General features: G+C 42.1%; 2 protein-coding genes across 4 annotated transcripts in view; one reads left to right on the forward strand and one right to left on the reverse strand.

Moving 5' to 3' along the window:
- Window positions 1-17411: 17411 nt before the first annotated feature.
- Window positions 17412-23844, reverse strand: aimp1a (aminoacyl tRNA synthetase complex interacting multifunctional protein 1a). Its single transcript, XM_052084510.1, has 7 exons — window positions 23679-23844; window positions 21894-22024; window positions 21601-21714; window positions 20259-20423; window positions 18484-18686; window positions 18149-18317; window positions 17412-17667 (listed from the first exon to the last, which is right to left on the reverse strand). Coding segments are annotated over exons 1-7 (951 nt in total). The 5' UTR covers window positions 23681-23844; the 3' UTR covers window positions 17412-17500.
- Window positions 23845-23909: 65 nt separating this feature from the next.
- Window positions 23910-27635, forward strand: part of tbck (TBC1 domain containing kinase) — a 29197-nt gene continuing 25471 nt past the window's right edge. The window contains exons 1-9 of one of the 3 annotated variants that reach the window (XM_052084465.1): window positions 23910-24193; window positions 24646-24839; window positions 24932-25004; window positions 25209-25323; window positions 25406-25479; window positions 25937-26078; window positions 26154-26214; window positions 26294-26355; window positions 26817-26878. In XM_052084465.1, the coding sequence (XP_051940425.1) occupies window positions 24647-24839; window positions 24932-25004; window positions 25209-25323; window positions 25406-25479; window positions 25937-26078; window positions 26154-26214; window positions 26294-26355; window positions 26817-26878 (782 nt within the window). In that variant the 5' untranslated portion in view covers window positions 23910-24193; window position 24646. The remainder of the gene's footprint in view (window positions 24194-24645; window positions 24840-24931; window positions 25005-25208; window positions 25324-25405; window positions 25480-25936; window positions 26079-26153; window positions 26215-26293; window positions 26356-26816; window positions 26879-27635) is intronic. The other 2 variants (XM_052084463.1, XM_052084464.1) reach the window with 2 other exon arrangements.

Raw genomic sequence — 27635 nt, forward strand, 5'->3', positions numbered from 1 at the left:
GGAGACCGTATTTGTTAGCCATGTTCCAAACCAACACATTTCACCCTTTCAGGGACAACTGTTACTGCAGTGGACAGCTTATCATGTTATCAGGTCACGGGGTGCATGAAAGCCTTAATACATGTTTCAAGGTTACAACCCGTATTTTAAATGAACGCTTACCTTAAAAAAGGCTTATTGTGTGTGAGAGTTGTTTCTAATTTGAAGGTTTGACTCAAACAATACAGACAGTCCCAGTCAACACCACCAAGGACATGCAGTAAATATAATTTAAAAAATACCAACGGGTGCGGAGGGAACCATGTTATACTGTACCTACGTAATAGGACAGAGAGGTAAATGAGCAAATATGGAATGTAGGTAGCATAGATAGATTGGACAGAGTGGCTAAAATCAGTAACGACTGAAAGACTTTTTGAAGAAAGGGAAAGCACTATAGTCTATGAAAAGACTAGTAGGTAAGAAGTGGGGAAGTATAGATGGACAGATTAAATGGAGGTCATGGGAAGGTCAGATGAACTGGTTGATGTATCAGTCGGAAGGTAGACTGGATGGATGGACAAGTAGCCAAGTCAAAAGAAAAGGAAAGAAGGATGCACTCTCAGATACATGTCCAGGTAAATTAATACAGCAGAAAGTACCGTAACCTTCTCACCTAGATTAACCTACCATCCATCAAAACCTGCAGCAGATTCCTCAGCAACCATACGCACTGAAGTACTGGCTGGTGATGTATTTAAGATGCTGACATCACTGATAAAGCTCATCTGATGTTGTTTCTGGTCAGATGAATATAAAATTGATCTTTTCAGCCTTCAAGGAAAACTACTGGTATGTCTGGTGCACACTCAACAAGTGACACCACCCCGAGAATACTATCACCAATGTGAAACATGGACTGGGGCTGCTTTGCGTCTTCGGGACATGGACGACTTGCTGTTCTTGATAGAACCATCGATTCTGCTCTTTATGAGAAATTCTCGTTAAGTAGAATTGAGTTGAGGATTTTAGTCAATACCACGAAAGACATCGGGATTGTCACGGAAGATATCGTTGTGTGTTTGTGGGATGTTTTGGTGACCTGAAGCACACCACACACAAAAAGAGTATTAAAAAAAAATATCCAGGATGATTGATTGAACCTCATCGTCTTACATTTCAAAAATCAAGGTTAAGAATCGGCGTGCTGTTAGCGGTTTTACATTTAACATATGTTTTCCATGCATGACAGTCATGAATCTTACAAACGCAACAGCAAAGACTTTTTACAAACATGGACAAAAGATCTGATAATGACTGCTAAACAGAATCAGAAGAGATGATTGGTCAAACACACACAAAATAAAGGGGCAGGGGACAGGACAGGTGGAACTAATAAGCATCATGGGAAAAACACAAAAGGAAGATTGTTTCCATTCAATAAAACCAAGTCCAACACGAGAAAAGATAAAATCCCTACGGGACTATGAAAGACTTATGTTTTTCAATTTGTAAGTTTAGAACGCTGCGCAACATGACGTGACATATTTTCCATATTTTCTCCAAAACATGTGACGCAAAGCTTTGTGTGTTTATCTCTACCAGAGAAACGTTCCCGATTGAGGTTTTAAAGCGGACCCATCAGCACACCCAAATACTTCATGCGCAAGTTATGAGTGAGACAAACAATTCGGTGAGCTCACATCTGCATAACAGCTCTGCTTTGTGTGACTTGAATGACACAAAAAAAGAAATAAAACCGCTGGTGCTTTTTGACACGTGGCAACACAATGTGAATTTAGACACTTCCTGCTTCGTTTCCTCACTATCTTTGTATGAGCTGCCATCTTTGTGGAATTTACGCACCTGAAATGCCTCCATAACTAATAAATACAGGGGGGGGACAATTCATGAAAAACAAAGATGACTTATTCTATCGCCCTAACTGCTGTTCTCATGAATAATGTGCCATTGGTGCTTTCAAGTTTTTAGAGCAAATGCCATTGGAAAGAAATCGTATTCATTTTGACATGTCGACTTCAGAATTACGGCATCTTATCGGAATTTATCCGCCAATCCGAGAAGGGTTCCCAGAGTAGCAGATGAAATTAATATTTTTTCACCCCCACCCTTCTGTCAGTCAATCTCCACTTTAGCCCGGGGAGAGGAAAAAAAATCCTGCCCTGTGTGTCACGTTGCGAACTTTAAGACACTCTAACGTGATGACGTAAAACATCAGCTCATTGGGTGAGGGTGACAGTCTTTCAGGAGAAAGGGCGAGCGCCATCATGGTGCCTGCGGGCATCATGGTGCCTGCGCCATCATGGTGCCTCGGATAAGCTGAAGAAAAGCTCATCTGACATGCTGACAACGTTTTGACTCAGCAAGGCATGAGAAGCCACCCCCCCAAAAAAAAATAAATAAATAAAGAACTAAAAGTTGTGTTACAAGTGTGGCCGACCTTCCTCTGAGCATATGCCAAACCATCTCTATCCAATTTTGGACGTGTCCCGAGGGAGCACTATGAAATGAACGTGGCGTCAAGCGGGACGGAGCATGGTACTGGAAATGCACACAACAAACAAGTGCACCATGTGAATGTGTTTAACACGGAATGCGGGGATGCGTCACGGAAGATTCACAGCTTCGCTTTGATCAGCAATCGGGGCTTGATTTACAAGGCCTGGATCGAAGTTCGCCACGCTCTTTTATTGGTTGCTCAATTTTTATTTATTATTATTTTTTACTGGAGGTGAGGCTTGAAATGATTCCCCGGTCGAAAAATGTTTGAAAAAGGCGATGAGAACCAGTGCCAGGGAAGAGCAGTCATGCCTCACAACTCTGAGCTGATGTTGAACGCCTTAAATCATCTTTTATCGACTCAATATCCTTTTTCTTTTCTTTTTTATTTTTATCTATAACTTGTACTTCAATAAAAATGCAGAGATTTCAGTGTGAAAACCATTTAGATTTCATGTTGTGCGAATGTATGCTAATTCACCACCCTATCCGACATAGAAACATCCCATTTAAATACTTCTTCGTTTTTTACCGAATGCACAACTCTCATTTATTGTGCAATAATCTAATTGTAACATGTATTTGTTACATATTTTGATGCATTTTTATGCTTTCGAAAACATTTATGAATTTTGGGGAGGCTTGGAACGCATTAGGGCATTTACATGGAAAACGAGTCTCAATTTACAAAAATTTTTAGTTAATAAATTTCTTCCAGAATCAATTAATTTCGTAAGTAGAGGTACCACTGTATTGCAAAGAACATTTTTGACTTGTCCTTCGTCTTTTAAATACACTTTGTGTGTGTGTGTGTGTGTGTGTGTGTGTGTGTGTGTGTGTTTGCGTGTGTGTGTGTCTGTGTCGACCACAAGTGATGAGGCCATTTGTCCCAGTCACATTTGTCAAACAGATAAACTGGATACCGGATGCCATTGTGCACCTTTCAACACATCCAAGCGGTGACAGCAAATACACACACAGACGCACACATAAACACAACCTCGTGAAGAGCATGCTCACTCACTCCCACCCACCCTGAAGGGTTGTGCAGCATCTGTGCAGTCAGGGAGGCGGCAGTGAATGAGTAACATGGAAATGTCACTCTTTCAAATGTCATCTGCGCGGAAGTGGAGCTTCACTCGTTTTCCCCAAAGTCCATTCACAAAATAAATCAATAAATAAATAAAAGGCCCTACCCAGCCAGACTCCACTGTTGTGACATCGCATCTCTTTCAGTAGACCAGACTCTATTGTTGTCCACGACTTTCTGACTAACAGCCCCTCCTCCCGAGCGACAACAAAAGGGACGCCGTAGACGAGGCTGGAGACGCGCTTTGCCTCCTCCGTCGATTCACTTTTCCAGTCTGACACACAAGGGAACTCAGATGGAGGTGTATGCCTCACATTAGCATGATGGTCCCTTTTATAGTACCGTATTTTCCGCACTAAAAGGCGCACCTAAAAGCCTTCCATTTTCTGAATAGCTCACAGCGCGCCTTAAAATCCGATGCATCTTGTGTATGGTCATTACGGTAATATGTCGACCCCCAAAATGGCTCCTTCCTCGGGACATCCCGACAACGCAGAGTTCAAACTTAAGGCAATCATTTTTGCAGTTGAACACGGAAATCGAGCAGCAGTATAGGCGATATTGGCCCGTCTATACTGGTAAATTGAGCTTGGGATAAAAATATATTATATATCTCGTGGAATGTTCTGTACACATACATGGCGCCATCCGTGCTAGCACTGCCATTGCACCCACCCGCCCACATGCAACCAGTTAGGTGCAGTCTGAAGCCCAAATTAATAATGTTAGATAGTTTAATTTTATGGACTGATCGTCAAATTTATGATAACTAATTTTGAATAATAAGCAAACACGTTTACAGTTTGTTTTCAAAATCAAATGAGGGCTTCGAGCACTAAAGTTTGCCCACCCCCGAACTCTCACCACTAAATCTCCAGCACCTTGCTTCCATTTTCTCGCTATTATTTTTTTTATGGTGATTTTACACGTTGGACAGTTGAGCATCTCTTCAAATAAAACGCCTTGTTAAAGATTAAACCAGGCGTTTCCTGTCTTTTGGACTTACAAAAAAAAAAAAAAGGCAGTGTGCAGCCAGACTCTTGTTTCAGATGTGACTATGATTTGTTAACAGCTCCAGCAAATACATGTCCCCCCACACCCCCCTCCTTCCACATGTGGTTTCATTTCATGTGGTTCAAATGATCCAATAGCTCAGCAAAAGTGGGAACATGTTTTGAAAACAGATTTGAGGTATCAGGAAGCTTGATCCTCCTGATTTGGTGTCGCTGGATGTAAAGCAAAATCTTGCTGCTACCACAACGTGATACGTGAAGAGTCATCAGTGACTGTCACTGCCCATTTTTCATGTGGTGCGTCAATTCACAATGACTTTTTCAACTACGTCTCGCTGAAAGTAGTTTTGTGATGTCACTTGCAATATATTTTTCAGCTCACCGCTTGTGAGCAGTAGATTGAATCGGATCGGTTGTTGGTCTATGATGGATAAAGTCTGGCAACCTGCCACCGGACAGAAACAATTGAACTAACGACAAAAATTTCTTTGTCATGGACTGTCAAGTAATATTAGTATGGAATCGAAACTATTTTTGAAATTCACAAAACGAGATACTTAATTTCAGACGAAATTGTCATTGATGTTTACAAAAGACGTACGTTGCATTCAATGAAGGCTGCGTTTATTAAATCGTCTTAGTTTTTAAAAACCTTTTTGTTTCATTGAAGATCCCGACATCAGATTTCAGTGCAGAATTCATATCTTGTGTTCACCAAAAACATATTTGATTGGCGCGTCTCTTGGTATGTACGCTAGGTGTGCTTTCAACGAAATTGTCGCTTCGCTCATGAAAAACGTAACTTGGGTTAAGTGAAGATTGAATCATGCATAATGTTTACAAATTCACATAGAGGTTCACTCAAGACTTTAAAAAAATTATGTGTGCTAACCTCGTATGTTAATGGCATTGTAGAATAAATATAAATCGTTTTTGACATTCATCCCAAAAAAAAAACCCAATATGTTTTTCTTACATGTAAATAAGGTCCGTTCAAGGCTGTAAATTGTCTTTGATGTTTCCAGTTGACCAATTGTTGGCGTCCTCCCACAGAGTAGATATAGACAATGGCAGTTTACATGATACTTTGTCAGAAACTGTATCCTAAAACGCATTTGTAGTTTTTGCAACATGAAGTATTATATTGAGATACGTTTTTTTTCCCCTAAAAAAAGTTGGCTTATATAGAAAATGCAATTGTTGAATGTCTTCAGTGTCTGGCACCAGGCATCCTACCGTACGACCTTGCTAGGCTAATCCGGGATACTAAGGAGAATACCCACATAACATTTAATGTGACGAGGCTTATGTAAAAGATATTTTTATTGGAAAGAGGACAGTTCAAGTACTTTGTGAGTGTGTTGCTCTTCTCAGAAAGCACAAAGAGAGGTCTATTGTCTTTGGAGCATCATTACCAAAAAGCTAAATGATATAGCAAGAATAAATCAAGTATGGACTAAAAGGGTCTACTGGCTAAGTGAAGGATTTATTAATGCTGGGAAGACAATCAGTGATCCCAAACCACTGTGTCGTCAAATTACTCTAAAATTCTTTGTTTAGTAGGATTTTTTTTTTCATCTGTTAGACAGATCATGTGGGAAAAATCAAATGCCCTTCCACTAGACCAGAATTTGAGGCGTAACAAGACTCTTTGTATCACGGATGAACTTCAAAAAAAATATATATATTTTTTTTTAAATATATATACATATATTATTGCCTGTTAAATCATTCTCTTGGACAACTAGTACTTTTTAGTTGACTGAAAAGATCCCCCAAACAAGCTGCCTTCTAGTAGGTAACTAGCCAATTAGCAAATTTGCCTGAAATCCCTTCAGTCAACCAACATTAGCCAAGGCCGCAGTTTGCTAGCCCGCTAATATTCCCGCATTCGGCTAGTTAGCCTAGTTCTTTTACTTAAAACCCCTCAATTAGTGACAATGGTGCGCTATTTACCTGAGAAATGACTTCACACAATCTGTATAATGGATAAACTTCATCATTCTCTTATTTCGCCTATGTTTAGAGTTCAGCATGAGCTAAAACATAGCAGTGTAGCATAGCTGACGTGTTTCCTTTATCTCTGTCATTTTGTGATAGACTATGATAAATGTCCGCGTGCACTTTTCCTGAACTCACACTTTAGACTGTCACTGATGTCTTGCCTCACCGCTCATTGGGAAGATAATCTCAATGACGCTGTCCCTTGGATTGATGCTATCTCCGCCATGGCCACAGATTATGTTACCAGAGTAAACAAAAGTCACATGAAGAAAATGCCTTCTCAAACACACTACAATGGGTTCCTTTCATCAAATGTATCATATGCCTGTACCACCTTATGTGAGAACCTTCACCAAACTTTTGAAGCTGCACATCGTCTACATTCTACAACATTCCAACTGAGGCATGTAACCATTCTTAGGATAAATAAATCACCATTTTAAAAAGATTTCACATTCTCAAAAACTCAGCAGTTTTGACTGTTTTATTGATTTAAAATGATTGATTGAAAATGTTGATTTAATTTCTTAAAAAGTGTCCTAGTGAGTGTTATCCTTGTGAGGATTTTGAATGCAACGCCCATCAATCAGTGGCAAGTTAGAAAAAAAAATCACCCCAAATCAGTTTGTCGCATCGACATGATATTGGGTGGACATGTCTAATATAACGGGATGCATGAAAAAGTGGCAAGTACCCATGTTCAGACTTGTCGCACTTTGACAAAATCCTACCATGACTCATATGCCCATCCGACTCCAAATCAGAAGTATGTTTCTGAGAAAAACGGCCTTTACCAAATTGCAAAGCTTAAGATTAAGATATCCTTTATTTGTCCCACACTGGGGAAATTTACAGCCTCCAGCAGCAAGAATGTGGGTAGAAAGAAGAAAGAAGAAAAAACAAACAAACACCGTTCAATTAAGTGCAATATAAATACAAAATGGATAAATCGCAGTGCTATTTACAATTGTTTTTCACATCACACACATCACATCATTTAATTATTATTATTATTATTATTGTTATTTCTATTCAGCAGCCTGACAGCAGTCAGTAGGAATGAGCGTCGGTATCTCTCCTTCTTACAGTGCGGGTGTAACATTCTCTGGCTGAAGGAGCTACCTAGTGCTGTCAGGGCGGGCTGGAGAAGGTGGGAGGGACTGTCCATCATAGCTTTTAGCTTAGTTAGCATCCTTCTGTTGCCCACCTCCTCGAGAGTGTCAAGGGAGCAGCCCAGGACAGAACTGGCCTTCCTGACCAGTCGCTCCAGTCTCTTTCTGTCCCGGGCTGAGATGCTGCCTGACCAGCAGACAATGCCATAATGGATGGCCGAGGCCACCACCGAGTTATAGAACGTCTTAAGGAGTGACCCCTGAACCCCAAAAGACCTCAGTTTCCTGAGTAGGAAGAGTCGGCTCTGTCCTTTCCTAATCAGGGTGTCCGTGTTTGTAGACCAGTCCAGTTTGTCGTTCAGAAGAACACCAAGGTACTTGTAGGAGGTCACCCTCTCTATGTCCATACCCTGGATGCTCATCGGTGCTGGTGAGGACTGTTTCCTGCAGAAATCCACAACCAACTCATTAGTTTTCCTAGGGTTGATCTGAAGGAGATTCTGCTGGCACCAGTCCACAAAGTCCTTTGTGAGTCCCCTGTACTCCCGATCGCCCCCCTCTGTAATGAGGCCAACAATCGCAGAGTCATCGGAGAACTTCTGAAGGTGGCAGTTTGGAGTGGCATGTCTGAAGTCCGAGGTGTAGAGGATGAACAGGAATGGAGCCAGAACAGTCCCCTGCGGCGCTCCAGTGCTGCAGAGAAGCCTGTCCGACTCACAGCTCTGCAACCTCACGTACTGCGGCCGGTTTGTGAGGTAGTCTATGATCCATGCTGTGAGATGGTGGTCCACACCGGCGTTCTGCAGTTTGCCTCCCAGTAAGTTGGGCTGGATGGTATTGAAGGCACTGGAGAAATCAAAGAACATGATTCTCACAGTGCTCCCAGCCTTCTCCAAGTGTGACAGCACTGAGTGGAGGAGGTAGATAATGGCGTCTTCCACGCTGATGCCAGGCTGATAGGCAAACTGCAGCTGGTCCAGTGGTCGAAGGTGGGCGAGGACAAGTCTCTCCAGCGTCTTCACCGGGTGAGACGTCAGCGCCACCGGTCTGTAGCTGTTCAGCTCCTTAGGGTGGGGGTTCTTGGGCACTGGGACCAGGCACGAAGTTTTCCACAGCTGTGGAGCTCTGCCCAGCTTCAGGCTCAGGTTGAACATGTGCTAAACAATGAATGTCACACAACTGGTCAGAGCAGGTCCTGAGGAGCCGGGAACTGATCTTGTCTGGACCTGCTGCCTTCCTCACATTCATCTTCCTCAGTTGGTTCCTCACCTGCTCTGTTGTGACGGACAGGCAGGAACCAGGTGACAGACTGGGTTGATGAGAGCTGGTCGAAAGAGGAGGGGGAGGAGAAGAAGTCCTCAGTGAGAGTGGTTGCAGTTGGTGGTTGGGGGAAGGGACAGACGACTAGTCGAAACGGTTTTGGGCCCAAATCATTGAATGTGGGGAGAGCATGACATCAACCTACTTCTGAAAATTTGTCAAGAAAAATAGGGCACAGAGGTCTATTATTGCCTGTTTTTTTCTATTCATTGTCTGTAGTTGTATGAATTTTTCAGATTTAGTAATTTACAAAAAAAAAAAAAAATCAAACATGTCAACTATGCTGAACACCTGTTTATTTGCAAATGTCCCCTCTTCACTCCCCTGTGGATCCTATTTTTAGATACTTCCTGAAAAACTTGTTGCTGCTTTGTAGTGCTGCAAGATGCTAGAAACTAGTGACAAAGCCCTAAAGTGTCCTGAAAGTAATCATTACTGTTGAATAATTCTGTTGAAGTAACACACCTGGATTGAGAAACTGAGATGTTTTATGTTGGGGGGGGATGAGATAAATTTAGGGTTATTAGTGGAAATTGTGAGATTCTCCTGCGCATGTGCAGGTTGATGTGCACTAAATGGTGTTTTTGTTTGTTTGTTTTTAATATGTAAGCCTGGGGCTCTAGACTCGCTTCTTTTTACTTGGAGCAAAATGCCACCTAACCTGAAATTTTCGGGGCTCAAATGAAAATTGCGAGGCGCATACTGTAAACCGATGAGCAAATTACTTTTATTTTCACTTATACTTAACAAACAAAAGAAAAAAAGCACAATTTTATGACGGCAGATTGCGACAGTAAATGAAAAATGTACTTTTCAACTTCTCAAATTTTACGAGCAAAATCCCACCATTTAGGGGTAGTCTGGGGCCCGGAAGCCATTTATTTTTTTTAAAGGTAATGTATTGAAGATGACTTCTAAATGAAATTGTCGTTTTTGATTAATTTAGATTTTAAAGTCACTGTATTTTATTGTACCGGTATTCTTTTTTTGAGGTGGAGAGGGCATTTTTTCGTCAACATGGCTTCGGTCTCACCTCGGAACAGCTGGCCACAAAATGTTATTTAATTAGAATTTTTAAAAAATCTGAAACGGAAAGATTCTGCATTGAATCACATTTTAATGTCGCTCGTTATATTTCCCCACCCCGTTTGCACTTTTAACCCCGTACAAGCCCCAAAGTTGGCTCCATTGCTCACCCAAAGGTTATTTCTCATCATGAAATGTATATTCAAAAGCCTTTTATGCTAGGATGAGATGTTGTAAAAATGTCCACGCCTTGTCGGGAGCAGACTAGAATGCATGGGAATGGCATACGACGAAAAGGATGCGCATCAATGTGTCCCATGGCGACGCTTAGCCAAATACAACGTTAAAATAGACGGCGGGTCAGGTTGCAGTGCAAAGGTAAAAGAGTGGCAAAAGGCGTTGTCACGGCTTTGTGACCGTTCCATTTTCGAACCCTGAATGTCCTATTTTTTTTTTTAGACCGGATGGACACTAGTAATTTCTCAAACAAACAAAACAACATCCTTCAAAGCACCACAACAAAAGCTGGGAGACCTGATCCAATAATTGGGGTGCTGGTTTTGTTTTGTCCCAGGAGTCAGTCATGGCCCGGGGAGACAGCTGGACCAAAGGTTTTTTTTTTGCCTTTAGCCATGTGTATCAGTTGATGGTCAACAGGGTCACAACATGAAAAAGAACTGTCATCGGCTTTATCGCTCTGAGGGTTCCACTGACAGACTGTGCAATGACTCTTTGCTTTGAGTCATCTATTCTCGTAAATATTTGTTTCCCCATCAGAAATTATAGCAATCTATATCCAAACTGTTGCCATGGTAAAATCGGTATTAACCATATGGACAATTGTTGCCAGCGATTTTCAGACCCTTCTTAACAATACCAACGTGGAAAACAAAAAAAAAGAACACATAAATACGTATCTATCTGTGAGTGAACTAAAAAGAACTTGAAAAAACGTCCTTGGCATTGAAAGATTTAAACATGTTTTTTCAAATTTTGGATTGACCCGCTAAAACGGTTGATAGTTTTTTTTGTTTGTTTTTTGTTTTTATGTTGCACTTTTCAAGTTTATGGCGTTTCTCCTTTTAAAAGAAGCCACACCTATGAGGGTGATTGCGAGTGGTGAGCGAACGATCCAAATTCAGTAAAACAGTTACAAATCTTGGTGTTGGTATTGGGAGGCTAAACCGATTAGTCCGCGAGTCAACTAGTTCTTCGGCGCTTCAGTCGAGTCGACTAACTGCTACTTGGGTGCTTTTGGAAAATTATTTTACAGTCAGCCAAATTAGAGCAATTAGGGCAACAGGGCGGGGACCCCGGATAGCAACCGCGTGCGCATGAAAGAAGAGTGCATCAAGCATTGAAAAAAAAAGAAGTGGGTTATATATCAAAAGTAAGTTTAAAAATATTCAGTCCACGTATGCCAGTCATCCATTTCGGACAGAAATAAAATAAGTGCTGAGTGGTGATTTTGACATCCGTCCTGCTGATTGATTCAACAAGCACACAATCACACCACACTAGAACAAGCAGACCTTGTACAAAGCTGGGTCATGTGTAACGTTTTTAGCTGTTTTGTTCAGAGAATTTCATTTCACGATACTGTTGCCACGAGACATAAAAATTCCTAAAATAGAAGCCAAGAAATTATCAGTGACTCTGCTATCAGCACCGTCTAATCCAAATGTTAGTCTCCATTCTGCATGACCCACAAAGTGGCAAACTAAGGAATGAAGAGTGCCAAATATAGAAAATGTCGCTGTCACGTGGGTCGGACAATGAAACCAAAGTACCGTATTCCTTCCAATCAAAAGGAGGCGGTCTAAAAGATGTGATTAAGTATTTAATCACATCATGAAAGTATTTCTTAGAAAAGGAATGAGGTCAGGACAATAGAAATCCTCAGAGCCTGGACTATTTCTGAACTCCCCAACTCAAAAAGACACCTGAAAGAAGGTACTAGACTCCCCCCCGCCCCAAGTTGAAAAACATTTCAGCGGTGACTGTGCCTGACGGACAACAGCAATTTTTGAGCTCATCGCTTGGGCTGCTTTGAAGTGCTTTGATCCTCGGCCTTGTCCTGTTGTACGTACCATCGCCAAGTTGCTAGTTGGTGATTTTGAGAGCCAACCGCAAGTCAGTTTGTCAAGATACAAAACATCTGAATACAGATCTTACACGGTACATGTATAACTCAAATTCAGAGGGTTTGTTTCGAAATGCATTACTCATGATTGAAGATAAACGCTGAAAACATGCAAAGACTGAGAACTATCGAGTACTGAATTGTGGAACTATGGCGGTAATCTGTTTTTCAACATTTTCAGCTTTGCAAATTTCTGGGTCGAGTCTAAATCGTGGCCCAGTGATACATTTGGGCATCCGGCACGAGTTACCTCTCCCCCACACCATTAAAAACTTTTTATCTTGTCTTGCTATCGGAAGCAATTAAGAGTTACTTATTATTTCTTGAACCATTTTTACCAACATTTGCAGCGAGCTAGATGGCACATTTTCTGGATTCTACCATTAATAGAACACAATTTAAACTCCCAACTCCTTACTGCTCATCCGCCGGCCAAGAGGATTCCAAGATGTCCGTTAGCTCGAAAACTACATGTTGGATAGTGCCTCCAGTCAGACCATGGAAATCCTTTCGACTGTGTCGCCACTGTAGAATATAGGAGGATATATTTTCACTGCTCAAACATGAGATGTAACGGCATAAGTGTGCACAGAATGTAGCATCCATTTTTAACTAGATTGTGGTTTCAAGCAATCAGCGGACATGCACAGACGATTTGAGAGCGGAGACAAAGGCTTGATTTTGATTTTGCCAACTCATTTTATACATTGCAATTTTTCAAAATGATTTGATAGGATTGTTAACTACACCCATCTCTGTGGTGTGTAAAAATGTACCGGTACTTCATATATATGTATATATATATCTATAGATATATGTAGTCGGTCTGTTCACAATGACCTGAGACACACACGATTGTCTGAATCACCAAGACGCGACTGTTGAAAGATGAATGACCTCATCCATACATGAAAAGAAGGGTCTCAACCCAGGTCACTTCTGCGAGTCATACTCGTTATGTCTTCCATTCCCAGTCGCCACTTCATCACTTTGATAAGAACCCGTCCGTCCATTTAATGAATGGCTCTGATAAGCCCAAAGACGACAGCGGGGTCATTACAAAGACACGTAATACTTCCCGCTTTCCGGCATCCTCTGAAACACGGCTGCTGTAGTGAATGATTCCCCATGAGCTGCTTCAGATCAGCTCCGATGTCAATGGAGGGTGGAGGGGAGAGGAACGCTTAAAGGTCAGCTCAATTTAAAACGTTGAGCTGTTAAGTGAGCAAACACAACCTCATCTTTGAAGAGTTGTGGGGCTGGACACTTATGCCCCCCGGTGGCCTAGGTGGACTCTTTCAGTGTCTTCTTCAGATGTATAGAACAAGTACCTTTAGCATCCCAATTCAGATTAGCACCAGAGGTTCGATTCTGGATCATGATCAGATCCAAGATCTAGTTACAGAATGAAGTACCAAGTCTCTAAAGTTACTGACAGTTTGTTCACCAGTATCTGTGTCTTGTGACGGCTCCTTTTTCTCAGCCCATGTTGTCACTTTTGGGGAAAATAGTTGCAAGAGCGGTTGGTAAAATCGCCAAAAAGAGCAACCAAATGTCCCCTTAGGCAACAACTGACTTGGCTGTTCTAACCTGGCGCCGCTCTATTTGCAGCCATGTTAGTGGAAGCAGTGCATGTCCGTTTGAAACAATGGAAAAATGAGTTCAATTCAATGCGGTTGTTTCTGTCAATGAGCCAGACTGCAACATCGGGGGAAAAAAAATCCCAGGGGTTCCATGGCATGTAGGTCCGCACATGGTGGTTATGCCAGAATTGCTATTGCATTAAAATTATTTGGACGTCCTTGGAGAAATTATGTCCGCTTAACTGGGCCGATTGGGAGAACCCAAGGATGACTGCTCCGATGCCGCAATTTCGAGTTCACTCGTTGGTTAAAGTGGACTGAACTATCTTTTCGGGGTGATAGTTTAGTCGTCAGTAAGGACTTGACAAAGGCCCATTTCCCAAATTGGGACTGCTTTGTGATTGGTTGAAGAGATGGTGGACCAAAGCAAGTAAGCAACCAAATCAAGCACCATACAGCATTTGAGGACGTGGGACAAATTGATCTCTCTTCAAGAAAATATCCCTGAGATAGGTTTTAACCCTACAAGAGGATACAGAGCATAATCCCGTATTTGCTATATTTTCGCATTGGATTTGCAGTCCCATCACAGCAAAGTAAAGCCTACAAACGGCATGTTAGTCGGTGCATCTACAAAGGTGAGGGCAATTGCTCCCCTCAGACAAAGTGCAGACACGTTGACGGAGGCTTTACGATGTCCCACGGTGCCCGTCATACGCACTTTAGAATCGCCTGGATCGTGTTGGTCATTGCAAAGTGTGGCAAAGCACAAAGCCACACACAGAGTATGCAAGCTTTTCTCTTTGAAGTGCAGCCAAGAGCGGGTCGGGCCAAGGTTTGTCTTTCCATCAGCGCTCTCTGCTCAAAATATGTTTGTCCAGCTTGGAATATTTTTCAAACAATGCTGTTGACCATTTTCCATTGTTTTCCCACCCGCCGCCCACTGACAAACTAAATTCTGACTTGTGCGGTTTTCCCATGAGAAAATACATCATGTGGGGCAGGATTCTGGGGGTAATAATTTCAACATTATGCAAAACGGTTAGGGTTGGCTGTATCACAAATCCTGTTTTTTGTTTTGTTTTTTAGGAGTTCGGTTGAATTATTAATCACTTACATCTATTAATCATCTTTGCTGGTTTGGAGTCGACTCAAAATCAATTACACTGTTCTGACAAAGAGAAGTAATTTAAACCATACGTTTTGAGAATAGCAACAATGAGCATCAGGTTACAAGGACCTTAGCTAGCGATGCTAATTTCGTGTCAGCCATGCAAATAAATGCTGGCTTCCACTGATGAAATACCAATTAAGTGGTCATCATCATGTCTGATATTATTTCAAAGGGGCCATATTAAGGAAATGTGTGTTTTTTTAATCAGTTGTATACAAAGTAGTAGGTGTCTCTGGAGCGTGTTGAAGGAATAATTCATTTTATGCTTTTGCTTATGTTAACCACGCTTTATTGCTCTTTATTCAGTGTGTAAGAATATAACAGACATGTTCTCTCAGTTCTTCATCTCAGGGAGTAACGCACATAACGGCAGTTCTTTATCTCAGTGAAAAACACCAAGGGAGTGACATAACGGCCGTCTGTGCGGGCCACTGCTGCGCGGGCAGTGGCGGGAAAACACCAAGAAGACCAGAATACGTGGAAACACCAAGAAGACCAGAATACGTGGAAACACCAAGAAGACCGGACTCCAGAATGCGTGGACCAATCCGCGTTTGTCTAGGCTCATGAATAAACAATGATCTGTTGTAATATATTCTGTCTGTCCACCTGAGGGTGACGAGTCTGTCCAGTGGCGGTGCAGCTTGTCTAGACTGTTTGTTAGGGAACCTCAGGAACAGACGTCTGTATTAGATGACCTGTTAGGGAAATAAATCTGCATGACTCCAAGCTACTGAATCCTGGTCATCACTCTGCTGGTATGTGTTATTAGAATGGTAGTGTAGCATCGTTGGAATTGGCTTCCTCCTCCAGGTCTTGAACACGCTAGAGAAAATGGTCCGGTGGAATAAAAGGACCAGTTTCTACAGTGTGAAGCGAAAAATTAACATTGCTGAAAATGTGTGACTTCATTACCTTTTCAATCACTAGGTTAGGTGAACATTTGCCACATTCAAGCCATGGCCAGTCACTGTCTGAAAGACTATTAAAAAAAAAAAAAAGGAAGGAAAGCGTAGCTGGACTGATTTCGGTTGGATTCACAAGATTAGCATTTGCTAACAGCATTGACGGCATGACCATTGGGGTATTTTGACCATCCTAAGACACCCGGGAACTGTTTTGAATTGTAAAGGGGGGAAGGGGGGGGGGGGGGGTAATGCATGAAATGTCTACTTTAAAATAGGCATCCGACTGTTTTTATGCTTGGGTCTTTTTAAGTTTGACAATATGAGGGAAACGCCACAAGATGATATACCCAAAAAGCAGTCAGAAAGTCTGAAGACAAAATGGAAGTTTGATTTACGACACCGGCTCAAAATAAAGACTACTAATAGCTTCAGGTATCTCAAATCGTATCCCTACGGCTTCATGACTGTTTGGAATTTATTTTAAAATATTTTAGTATACTGTAGTCTAGATGGACATGTACTCTACCATTTGTCTGATAGCTCCTGGAAAAGTGCATCATTTCACACTTTACTCTGCTTCTATTTTGGGCATTTGGGGTTCACTTGAGACAAGTAAGATTTACAACGTCTTCCCGAGTCATCAAAGTGAATGAACACTTATAATCCACTGAATGTCACTCGCCAGCTGCTGAGCGGCAGGGCTCATTTTAACAATTATCTGCTGGCTTCATCATCTTTTACCAAGCGCATGCACAAATCTGCAGTGAACCGTGACAAATATTTTAAATGTGTGGAACTTAGTAAAACACTCAAAGACTCTGTCCGTAGCCTGCCCTTGCACACTACTATTGAGAAATCTGGTACCTCCAGTCTTGGAGCAGATCGGTAAATCATTTATTTTTAAGGGTAATGTAAATTGACTTTCAAAAGTGATTATAGTGTTTTGGGATGATACTTTGTGGTATATTCATGAGTTTAACAAATACTATGGCCACTTAAAAAAACATTTGGGGTTTTTTTTTTGCTTTTGCGGCGGAGCTCTCCCCTGATTGTGACTGACAGCAACCACCCAGATTCTTCACGTCTGAATTGCGTGTGTGGCGGATGGATTTTTTTTTTTTTTTACCAAGAAAAATGTAAGAGCACATAAACCAAGTCTAACAAAAGCACAAGTGATTTTTTTTTTTAAAGCTATGTTTGACAGGTGGCTTGCATGTCTGCCTGGCAATTTGAAGGTTCTGGGATCAAATTTCTAGCTTTCCTGCGGAGTTTGCCATTTCCAAAACAAAGCGTGTAATGCTCACTGAAGACTTTAAAAACGTTTGAAAATTTAAAGACGTTAAAGATGTTTGAAATTAAATTGTGGTTTGTCTCTATGTGCCTTGTGATTGGCTGTTGAACAAAGTAAAAACTGCCTCTCACCCAATGACAGCTGGGCTGGCCTCCGACTCGACAGTGAAAAAAAGCACGGATGGACGTTTGGCGTAAAACCACTGCACATCACCCTAATCCCCACTTGTGAAGAAGAACTCACATTAGGAAGATGATAAAAACTTTTATTGAAGCCCTTCAAGTGCTTTTTCACTTCGATTTATCAGCGGGGGGAGGGGGGGGGGAAGCTCATCTTTTTATTTGATGCCACTGTTGCTCATGGTCTGGGCCCGGCACAATCCCTTTCCGGCCACTTCGAACGGTGCCCCCTTGTAGGTTGCGACGCACTCGCCGTCTGTGCGCAGGTCCGGCTGAATCTGCTCCCACACTTTTTTCTTGGGGTTCAGCTCTTTGTCAGGCTCACCTACAAGAGCGAAAAAGCGATTCTTAGATTGCAGCACCTAACGTCACATTTCATGTGTTTGTGAGCATTTGTAACGTTTGACTGAGCAATGGGCAACATGAGGATTCAATGGACAGGGTTAGTGTGAATTAAAAAAAAAAATAACAACAACTTAAAAAGGACTTTGTACCCAACACAAAACACTCCCAAGCAAAAAACGGACCACCGGGAAAGCTGTCATCTTTCTTGTTCTTTGAGTGGTCAGAAGAAACAATTGTGTGACTGACAGGAAACCATCATCATGATGGATGCAGCTGTTTCAAATTTTGTTTTCCTCTTACGGTCACAATTCGATATTGTTCTCAAGAAAACAGAGGATTTGAACGACGAATTTGCTGTGTTGTTTCAGACAGCTGCAGTATCAGCCAATCAACTGTGGAGACTCGCAGGTGGAGAATTCAAATTTTTTTTGGGCGAACTAGGAGAGAAAAGAAGAATAGACCTGAGAAGCCCTGGAAAGTGACTCTTTCCCCTGCCACGGCACCATTTGGAGGGTCGAGAATTTCCACCAAGTCGGGCGAGCTGGCACACATGACCATGGCCTGGGACGTCACCCCTCTCATCTTGGCTGGCTTCAGGTTACACAGCAGAATGGCCATGCGGTTCTGCATCTGCACCAGAGAGTTAAAAACATCGTTAAGGTTCTTTTGTCCCGAAACAGGAGAAGAAGGAAAAAAAAGAAGTCAAACCCTTTACGACTCCTTTCAATGATATAGCAATATTAACATCGTTTCCAGCTTCGGTTCAAAGGGAGTGTGTGTGTGTGTGTCTGTGTACCTGATCCAGAGGCACATGCTTGACCAGCCCGCTGACCACCGTTCTGGGTGAAGGCTCCCCGACGTCCACCTGCTCCACGTAGAGACTGTCGGCGTCCGGGTGCTTCTCCGCCGTGATGATGCGCCCAACGCGGAGGTCCAGCCGAGACACGTCCACCGTGGCGTCGTCCTGACTGGCCGTCGCCATCTGCTGAGGCTTTTTCTCTATGCGTTTTAAACAAAGTCTTTTTTTAAAATTGCCACGCAAATTCTGACTTACAAGTACAGTGGAAGCCAAACTATTTGGCTTCTATCCAATAGGGCTTTTTCCTTAAATGTCGACGAATTGCGACCGCCATCACGGCAGGGTACCGCGTGATTGCAACGAGGAAAAATGCCATAACCTACGGCATGAAGAACATTTTTATGAGTCGAGGAAAGAACAGATGAGATCACTTGTTTTGAGACATCTATTTTTAGAACAACTTTGAAGTCATCCATCATAACGGAATGCATTGTATTCCACTTGGAAGGTTCGACTGTATCCCCGATGTGTTACGGACTGAAGCATCTGTGAATATTTACATGCTAATTTCACCAAAAAACATTCAACGCAGGTTTCGAGGAAATGTTTATTCAAAAACATTCTGGGAGATTTTCACCAAAGAAGTCAACCTCACCTCTGATTTCCTTCCAAAAAAAAAAAAAAAAAAAAGACAGACAGATCGACGCTCTTCCAATTAAGTCAAGATTGCCACGGATGTCCACCCTCATTCAGTCCCACCCAATTCTAGACCAAGTCTCAAAAGACGTCTAAAAACGTCTTTGGGAGTGAATGAGTTAAAAACAGGGGTGCCCATTAGGTCCATCCTGATCTACCGGTAGATCTAAGACAGGTCCGAAGTAGATCCGAGGAGTGTCGAGGTGAAAAAAACAAATAACCATTTGTGTGTCTTTGTACATGTTAGTAATATGATTATTTATTATTATATTTTTGTGTTAATGTATGCTGCACCCTAATCATCCTATCAGTCTCATTTTCACAAAATAAATATTTAAAAAATAAAATAAAGCATGTACCGGTAAATCTTGAATTTATGGTGGCGCGGGATTATGTCACCGGAAGTTGTTAGCACTCAGGAGTCTGTAATTGCAGCTTCTGATAAGAGCTGTTGCGCTCTGTCTTTTATCGTCTTTATTCTCAAAGAATAGGAATCTAGGAGGTCCCAGGGAAGCACTTTAAAACGGTACGTGTGAGCTACGATAGTTAACAGGCAGCAAAAGTGCATCGTATGCCTCAGTTTCAGGCTGTTTCTCATCATGGCATGTGTGTGTGTGTGTGTGTGTGTGTGTGTGTGTGTGTGTGCGCGTGCGTGTGTGCGTCTGTGCGCGCATGCGCGCGCATGCCGGTGAGGGTAGATCCCGCGAGGTTAGTTGATCGAAAAGTAGATCTTCGGTCCAAAAGGTTTGGGCACCCCTGGTTAAAAAGCATCTCGATGCTAAGAGTTACCGAAAAGGCCTTCTGGAGATTAATGAAACTCAGCTGTGGCTTCTCTGTAATGTAAACTTATTTAAAACACTTGCAACAACATAAATTCATCACAAACTTATGATGAGGGTTTTTTTTTTGCCATTGCCTCAAATACGACCAATCAACACCTGATATGAAACGCCTATTTTGATTGTGTCCGACTATTTCAAAGGCTGCTTTTAATAGCTTCAGTGTCGAGCACACTTGGTGTCGCCACTTCAAAAGCATTAATAACTGGAGGAATGTTGATGTGCGCCATCCGTCACCTTTTTTCTCCGGCTTCTTCTTATTGTGGCTGTCGTCTTTAGAGGGAGGACTCTGGACAGGGGCGGCGGCGGCGGGGGTGACGCAGGGCGCAGGACCACCGGATTGGGGAGGAGCGGCATTGGACTTCTCAGAGACTTGCACTGATGGCATGGCAACGTCTTGCACTGCAGGGAAAAAGGAAAGAACAAGATTTCATCATTGGATGAAACATTCCAGGTAAGTGTCCCTCAAAACTTGGCGGTCATTATTTCCCGTTGAGATCAATTTAAGGGCTTTGCACAGCTCCTCTGTATGCATCAAGGCTTTGAGAATGATAAATACCTGTAAGCACTGAAATGATAGGAGTGGCTTTGATCAGATCTTGGTCAACACGTTGTGCGTGTGTGTGTTATACAGTTCGCAATCACACGTGACGAGGTGGCGTGCAAAAACAGTGTGGTGGTGAGTAGATAAAGAATAAAGTTCATGAATCAGTGTAGTGTTTTTCTTGCAATAAAGTGTTATTTTGCAAACAAAGGACCATTCTTTGTGTTATGTTGTTATTCCATAGAAAAGGATTGTTTAGACATTTGAGGTATCACAAATGCACAAAAAAAAGTAATGCATCAAAGTTCTGCTTGAAATGCAGTCTTTCACAAAAGGTTCTTAGTATTTTTCTTCAAAACGGGTATTTTCAAGAAACTTGCCAATGTTCAACTGCTGTTTACTAAAGAAAGGTGAAAGGTAGAAATTTACTTTTTTAAAATATATAGCTGCGGAATTCAATTTTCTCTACGCTTTCAAAAATTAGTCAAACGATCAAAAATGGCTCGCATCGGTTCTCCCAATTTGAGAAAAATGGCTGAATGGGAACCTACAGTTGATATAAAAAGTCTACATCCCCTCGCTCAAATAGCAGGTGTCTGTGATAAACAAAAAAGAAGTCATTTGAAAACGTTTTCCCTCCCATGATCACCAAACCGATAACATGTACAGCTGAATTAAAAACAACTTCTTTTCCCACAGCAACAGCTTCTTCCATTTGGCAGGAGATTTGAAGGCAAGCTGGACCGTTACAAACATTCTTTTATCCCTTCGTCTATGAAGATGATGAATGCAAATATTTATTGGGGCGTGTACTGTAGTGAAGTTGTTTATTTATTCCGAGACTCCTTTTTAAGTCAGCCTTGATGTGGGTGTAACTAGTTTCTGGTGTGGTGCGTATCGCCTGGTGTGTTTATGATGCTACCGACTGTGAACTGCAGGATGAGCTGAGTGTCCGTGACAAATTTCCCTTTGGGGACAATCAATTATACGAAATGAACGAGCTGAACAGTCAGTCCAAGAGAGACTTGACTTTACCTCCTCTCTTCTTCTCTTTGTCCAGCAGCTGTTTTTTCAAGTCCTCGATGTCCTGCTTCAACTTGGCATTTTCCACCAGCAGTTTCTTCTCCTCTCTGACGCTGGCCTGGATGCCTACAAGGAGGTCAATTCTTGTTAACGTCTCCCGCAACGGCCTAAATATCTCCAAATTGTAGGAAGTGCTCCCGCACGAACGCAAACACACTACTGGGTGAAATACGTATAGCAAAGGCTGGGCTCTCAATTGGGCTATGATACGGCTGATTATATGCTGTAGACTTGAAAGCATTTACTGGCTTTCTCCTTGAGCAGCTGGACTTGCTGTTTGAGGTACTCGATGATCTGGTCGGCCTCTGCAGCTCGCTGCTCCAGCCTCACCAATGGGTTGGGATTTGACATTTTGAACAAGGAGCGAGCTACGAACCTGAAAAAAAAATAATGTTAATGTTACTATATGCATTAATTCATGTAACATGGGTTCATGATGGCATGCGTGCTGGATCAGGGGTGTCCAAAGTCGGTCCTCAAGGGCCGCTGTCCTGCCTGTGTTCTCGCTCTCCCAAGAGCAACACACCTGATTCAAATAATCAGGAATGTTCTAATGCTGCTTCAGAGCTGGCTGAGGAGCTGATCATCTGAATCAGGTGTGTTGCAGCCGGGAGAGCTGGAAAACAGAAAGGACAGTGGTCCTCCAGGCCTGGAGCTGGACATGCCTGTGCTAGATGCTTTATGATCATCTCCAATTTAAGTGCTTTGCGGCCATCTTGGGGCATCTACACGCAATCACGAACCCTGTTTGGAGGCATCAATTGTTTGTTTGTTTGGTCCTGAATACCTAATCCTCACAAAAAGAATAGAAGCATCCCCCCCCCCCCAAAAAAAAAAAAAAGAAATGGGATCGGGACATCCGTACTCTGCAGTACCAAAAAGCAACACAGCACCTAAAGACTGGTCACTGTAGACTGCCAATTGGTCAAAAGTCATCACGTCCCCACGACGCCATGACTCATTTTGTGACCCATCATTTGTTTTGCTTGTGCAAATAGCAACAACAGTGGCAAGCTCTGTCTCACTATTGGCTGGACACCTCAAGTGAGAAAAAGGTGACCTCTGTCCATAAGGCTCAGAGAAAGAAACGATTAACTAGCCAATCCCAAATGAAGCACAATAAACTGCCGAAAGTGGAACAGAATTTTGATGGTCCTGAAGTAATTTACAAGGATGACGATATAGTTGGACTTTGAAATCAGATTTAAAAAAAAACATGTCTATTTCCAATTATTACGTTTTTCAATAAGGGTACAGCTCTCTAAGATTAAACGTGAAGGGGTGGGAATCAAAAGCTGGCCCAAGATGAAAAGAAATACAAGGAAAAATAGAAACATTTAAGCGCTGCAGCTGAGAGTTGTCGTTCTTGATTTAATTTAAACTGGCCCTACATAAACGTTGAACTAATTTGGATACGCATTTAAACATGTCATAGCACGCAAAGATGAATTCCATCTGTCAATAACGTATTCATGCAAAACAGTAAAATATGTTTGCATCTTGTACACCAGCGTGACGAATACAAAAGTGCTGTCAGAGCGCCACCCTAGGTGAAAGGAACTTTACTCTAAAAATAGCGATACGACGATCCATTAATGGTTAGTAAGTTTAGACTGGCTTGCCTGTGTTGGTTATATTAGTTAAAACATGCCCATTTCTCATGGGGTTTTTTTTGTTCTTATGACAGCGTGTTTGCTAAATACTGTAAACTTGTGAGCGTTGTCAATATGAATGCATTTCAACATGAAAGCGTGGAGAACTCAAAGGGACCAAATGTATTCGAGATCTGTGATGCCAGGTTAAGCTCTTTTGTTGTAACAGGCAAATCACAATGAGACAGGAATTCATATAAATGATCAACCTATTACAGAACAGAGAATACAGTATTGTACTTAATGTACTACGTAGCTGTCAACCAAAAGCAACAAAACAGTTTCAAAGGCATTCCGTTATTCGTAGCTGTCACTGCTAGCAAAACTGCTTTGACAAAATAAGAGGGAAAAAAAACCCATAAAAAAGATTACACTTACATGGACTTTTGGCATTCACCTCTGCACGTTTAAGCCAGCGTCGGCGGGGGCTTGACACTCACAGGCAAGGTATGTTAACAATAATTTAAAGCAGGCAGACACGCGGATGCTAAATTAGGCCCAACAATGACGAGCTGCAAAACACCCGGAGGTACGAATGGCATCTGTTGGTTTTTATCTACATGCTATATAAATTGTTTTTATATCTGGCCGGACCAATCGCCGGTTAATAATTATTTCAAACGGACATTTTGATAGTCGCGTTGAAAAAAGAAGTGGTGAGCACCATACGTCAAATCTTCTTTTTTTGCATCTCATAACCGAAATTATGCCTTAAACTCCTGTGTGAACTAGTGCCGCTTTCAATACGCGATGTCGCACAAATGTGACGTCACCGATCACGTTTTTGCCTTTTGGGCGATAACAACCGACTTCATAAATTAAAATATTGCTAATTTAAACCATCTGTCCACACACTAGGGCAGCCGAAGCGAGTGCACAGACACCTTTCGTAGGTAATGTGGATATTTTTTTATTTCTTCGTTTCCTACCGGGAAACGACATGTCAGATGTGTTCAGCGGGTTTTTATAGATTGCAGCATCAATCTGCACTGTGCTGATAGAATGATTCTTTGTTGAAACCATAAAAAACTACATGTCAGATGTGTTCAGCGGATGTTTATAGATTGCAGCATCAATCTGCACTATGCTGATAGAATGATTCTTTGTTGAAACCATAAAAACGTGCTCTCTATAATATAAATTAAACCCGTCACTTTGCTATATCATATGCGTGTTCCATGGCAGCATTTCTTAAGAAAAACTAATGATGATGGAACTGCAGTCAATTTCACGCAATGCCAACTGGGATATCATTTAACAGTAAATCGTGAGGATAAAGCGGTTCGACAATGGCTGATGGATAAAACCCAAGTGATATCTCTTTACCCGGATGATAATAATACAGGATGCAGCCCCTCAAGGATGCCCAGTTGGGGGCTTTTACATTCTTCGCCTCAGCGCTCCCCCATGATGTGTGCGGCAGCAACGGCCTTCCCCTGACACCCAACTCCATCAAAATATTAGGACGCTTCCAGATCCTGAAGACCGTCACCCATCCCAGACTCTGCCAGTATGTGGACATTTCCAGAGGGAAGCATGGTATGCATTGTGTAATATAACCCATGGAATATACATGACTGATTATCACTCGCCATACCCACCCGTGTCTCCTTCTTCTCTTGTTCCTACAGAACGACTCATCGTCGTTGCCGAACACCACGAGAGCAGTCTGAGTGATTTCCAAAAACGGGGAAACAAAATCAGGTTGGAATTGTGGCAGAATCCATATTAATGGTCCACTAGCAACAGGGGATTTAAGGAGTGGCAGAATAATTATTGATGGAATACTATGGCCATTTTGTTGTTTTATTATAATGACATTTTACAGTAAAGGCATTCAAATCAATTATGATGACAGACCTTGATGGTGTCAAAGTGTGTCTGTGACACAAATGTGTGTGTGTTTAGCCCAGAGAGAGTTCTGCAGATTGCCTATGAGGTTCTGGAAGGCCTGGCCTTTATGAACAAACACGGCATGGTGCACAGGGCCCTCAGTGTACACAATGTGCTCCTTGATAGCAAGGTAACGTTACGCGTATGCTTAATTCAAATATAATGTAAGAATTTTGTGAGCTGATGTGAACATGAGAGGCATTTCTTTCAAGGGCAACGTCAAACTGGCTAAGTTTGGCCTCTACCACATGACTGATCATGGCGCTGATGTGGACTTTCCAATCGGGTATGCAGCTTATTTATTTGATTGCGAGCATGAAAATATATATCCGAAAAATTTAAATAACAATGTCCCAGGGTCAAGGACTATCAAATATATTCTTCCATGCACTATACGAAACAACTCCAACCTCATTTGGACATATATATTGATTTATTTTCATTCCCTTCAGCCATTTTGAGTCCTGGATTGCAAACTCAAAATTGAGTGCTATGTTTCCAATGCCTTAATTGCATCTATGAATGACTTGAACAAACTGGACCATACACATCTCTACATTCTTTATATTCCATTATTTTCCCATTTTCTGGAAGTGCTTTCTGATGAAAAAAAAATTGTTGACTACAGTATAATGATCACTTTAGAGCTGCGTTAGCGTAGCTTAGCAGTAGGTTATTGTACACAAGAAATTCAGGTTACTTGGTCAGTTACTTGATTCAAAAAAATGTGTGCTCCTCACCAGATACCCATCATACCTTGCTCCCGAGGTGATAGCGCAGGGCTCCTTTCACCCCAGTGACCCTTCGCACCATGAAGCCCCTCGGCCCTCGGGACCCAAAACTGACGTGTGGTCACTTGGCGTTCTGCTGTTTGAACTGTGCGCCGTAAGAACGTTTTGTATAAGATGACATTCAAGCCTTGCTGCCTTCACACTTTATTTTTTTTTTTGGGTGGGTCAGGGTCGACGGCTGCTGCACAACATCGACATCAACGAGAGGCTGAAGTTCATACTAACTTTGGGTAAGCCGGTCTTTTTCACGATGACTTTTTCACGAGCTGCGGCAGACATTTGTCGTTATGTTGTCCGTGTCCTTTCCAGGCTGCATGGACGACATCGTCACAGTCCTGGCTGAAGAGCACGGCTGCCTGGAACACATTCAGGTAGTCCTCAAATCGGCACTATGCCAGCCCGGGACATGTGTTTGATGTCATGGCGATGGTGCAGATGCGTATGTTTTTTTTTGCTGTAGCTTACTTTTTCCTCGAAATGTTTGTATTTATTTTTGTCAACTCAGCACCGCTTTTCCGATGTGGCAATCAGTTGAAATTGCATTGCTCATATCGGACGAGGATGCCAAAAGCTTTCCTGTATATTTGGTTCCACTTCCTGTTCTGTGGTTACCTTTTTTTTGTATCCTTCTGTGGTGGCAGGAAAAAAAAAAGTCAAGAGAAAAAACAAAAGCGCTGTTTTGAGGCACATTTTTCTCTGAAATGTTGGTCCAATGGGGTAACTTGTTCAATTCTTTGATTTTACAGGTTTCTGTTTTGATATGAATGTCCCTATGGTTAATTGATATAAAAAAAAAATAGCATGAGGTTGTCTGATCAAATCCTTTTGACAGGAGCTGCCAGAGAACGTTCTTGCGTTGCTGCAAAAATGCTTGACCTTCCTTCCTTCCAAACGGTACGTCAGTCATTTCCTGTTTTCCCAAGATACTTTTTGATAGATAGTAGCAGGCTGATTGGACGCTCTAAATTGTCCCTGGGTGTGAGTGTGGGCGTGGATGGTTGTTCGTCTGTGTGTGCCCTGCGATTGGCTGGCACCTGATCCAGGGTGTCCCCCGCCTACTGCCCGAAGAAGGCTGGAATAGGCTCCAGCACCCCCGCGACCCTAGTGAGGATTAAGCGGTTCAGAAAATGGATGGATGGATGGAGTATCAGTATTTTTGATACATAGTATCGGGCTGGGCAATCAGTCGATTTTACCTTCGACCAACACTAGTATCATAGCAGCGAAGAGAAAGAAGCTTGTTTCCAAAAACTCTGTGGGTGTCTCCAACTTCGTGATATTTGACTCAATTGGGGGGAAAAATGCACGGTAATAAGAGGGTGTGCACACTTGTACAACCGCATCTTATTTTGACTTCCCATCTCTTAAAAACATATTTTATTGTGATATCATTTAATTGTCATAGGTCACATTAACGGTGGAAAAAGTTTGAAAATAATTTTGCTTTTTTATATCACAAAAAGCTGTCATTTGAATACGGGCGTGCAAGATACAAGCTTGACAGACTGGTCGTAGCATGTCTCATAATTTCAAATCGTAACATTTCAACGTGGCCTTTGCGTCCTTCCATTTTTCTGTGTGCTACATAATATATAATTTCTGGAGGGAAACGGTTGAACACCCCTGCCAGAGATTTGGAGCGTGTGACACG

This window comes from Hippocampus zosterae, chromosome 13 (genome assembly GCF_025434085.1).
Source record: "Hippocampus zosterae strain Florida chromosome 13, ASM2543408v3, whole genome shotgun sequence".
In the NCBI taxonomy this organism is placed as follows: domain Eukaryota; kingdom Metazoa; phylum Chordata; class Actinopteri; order Syngnathiformes; family Syngnathidae; genus Hippocampus; species Hippocampus zosterae.

Bases quoted from the DNA above. Each gene is read 5' to 3' on its own strand.
- aimp1a (XM_052084510.1), bottom strand. The intron at 20,424-21,600 runs GTAAAGTCAAGT...TTTTCCCTGCAG, and splicing joins CAAAGAGAAGAAGAGAGGAG to TGCAAGACGTTGCCATGCCA. The intron at 17,668-18,148 runs GTCTATTCTTCT...TCGCTCTTGTAG, and splicing joins CACTTTCCAGGGCTTCTCAG to GTGAGCCTGACAAAGAGCTG.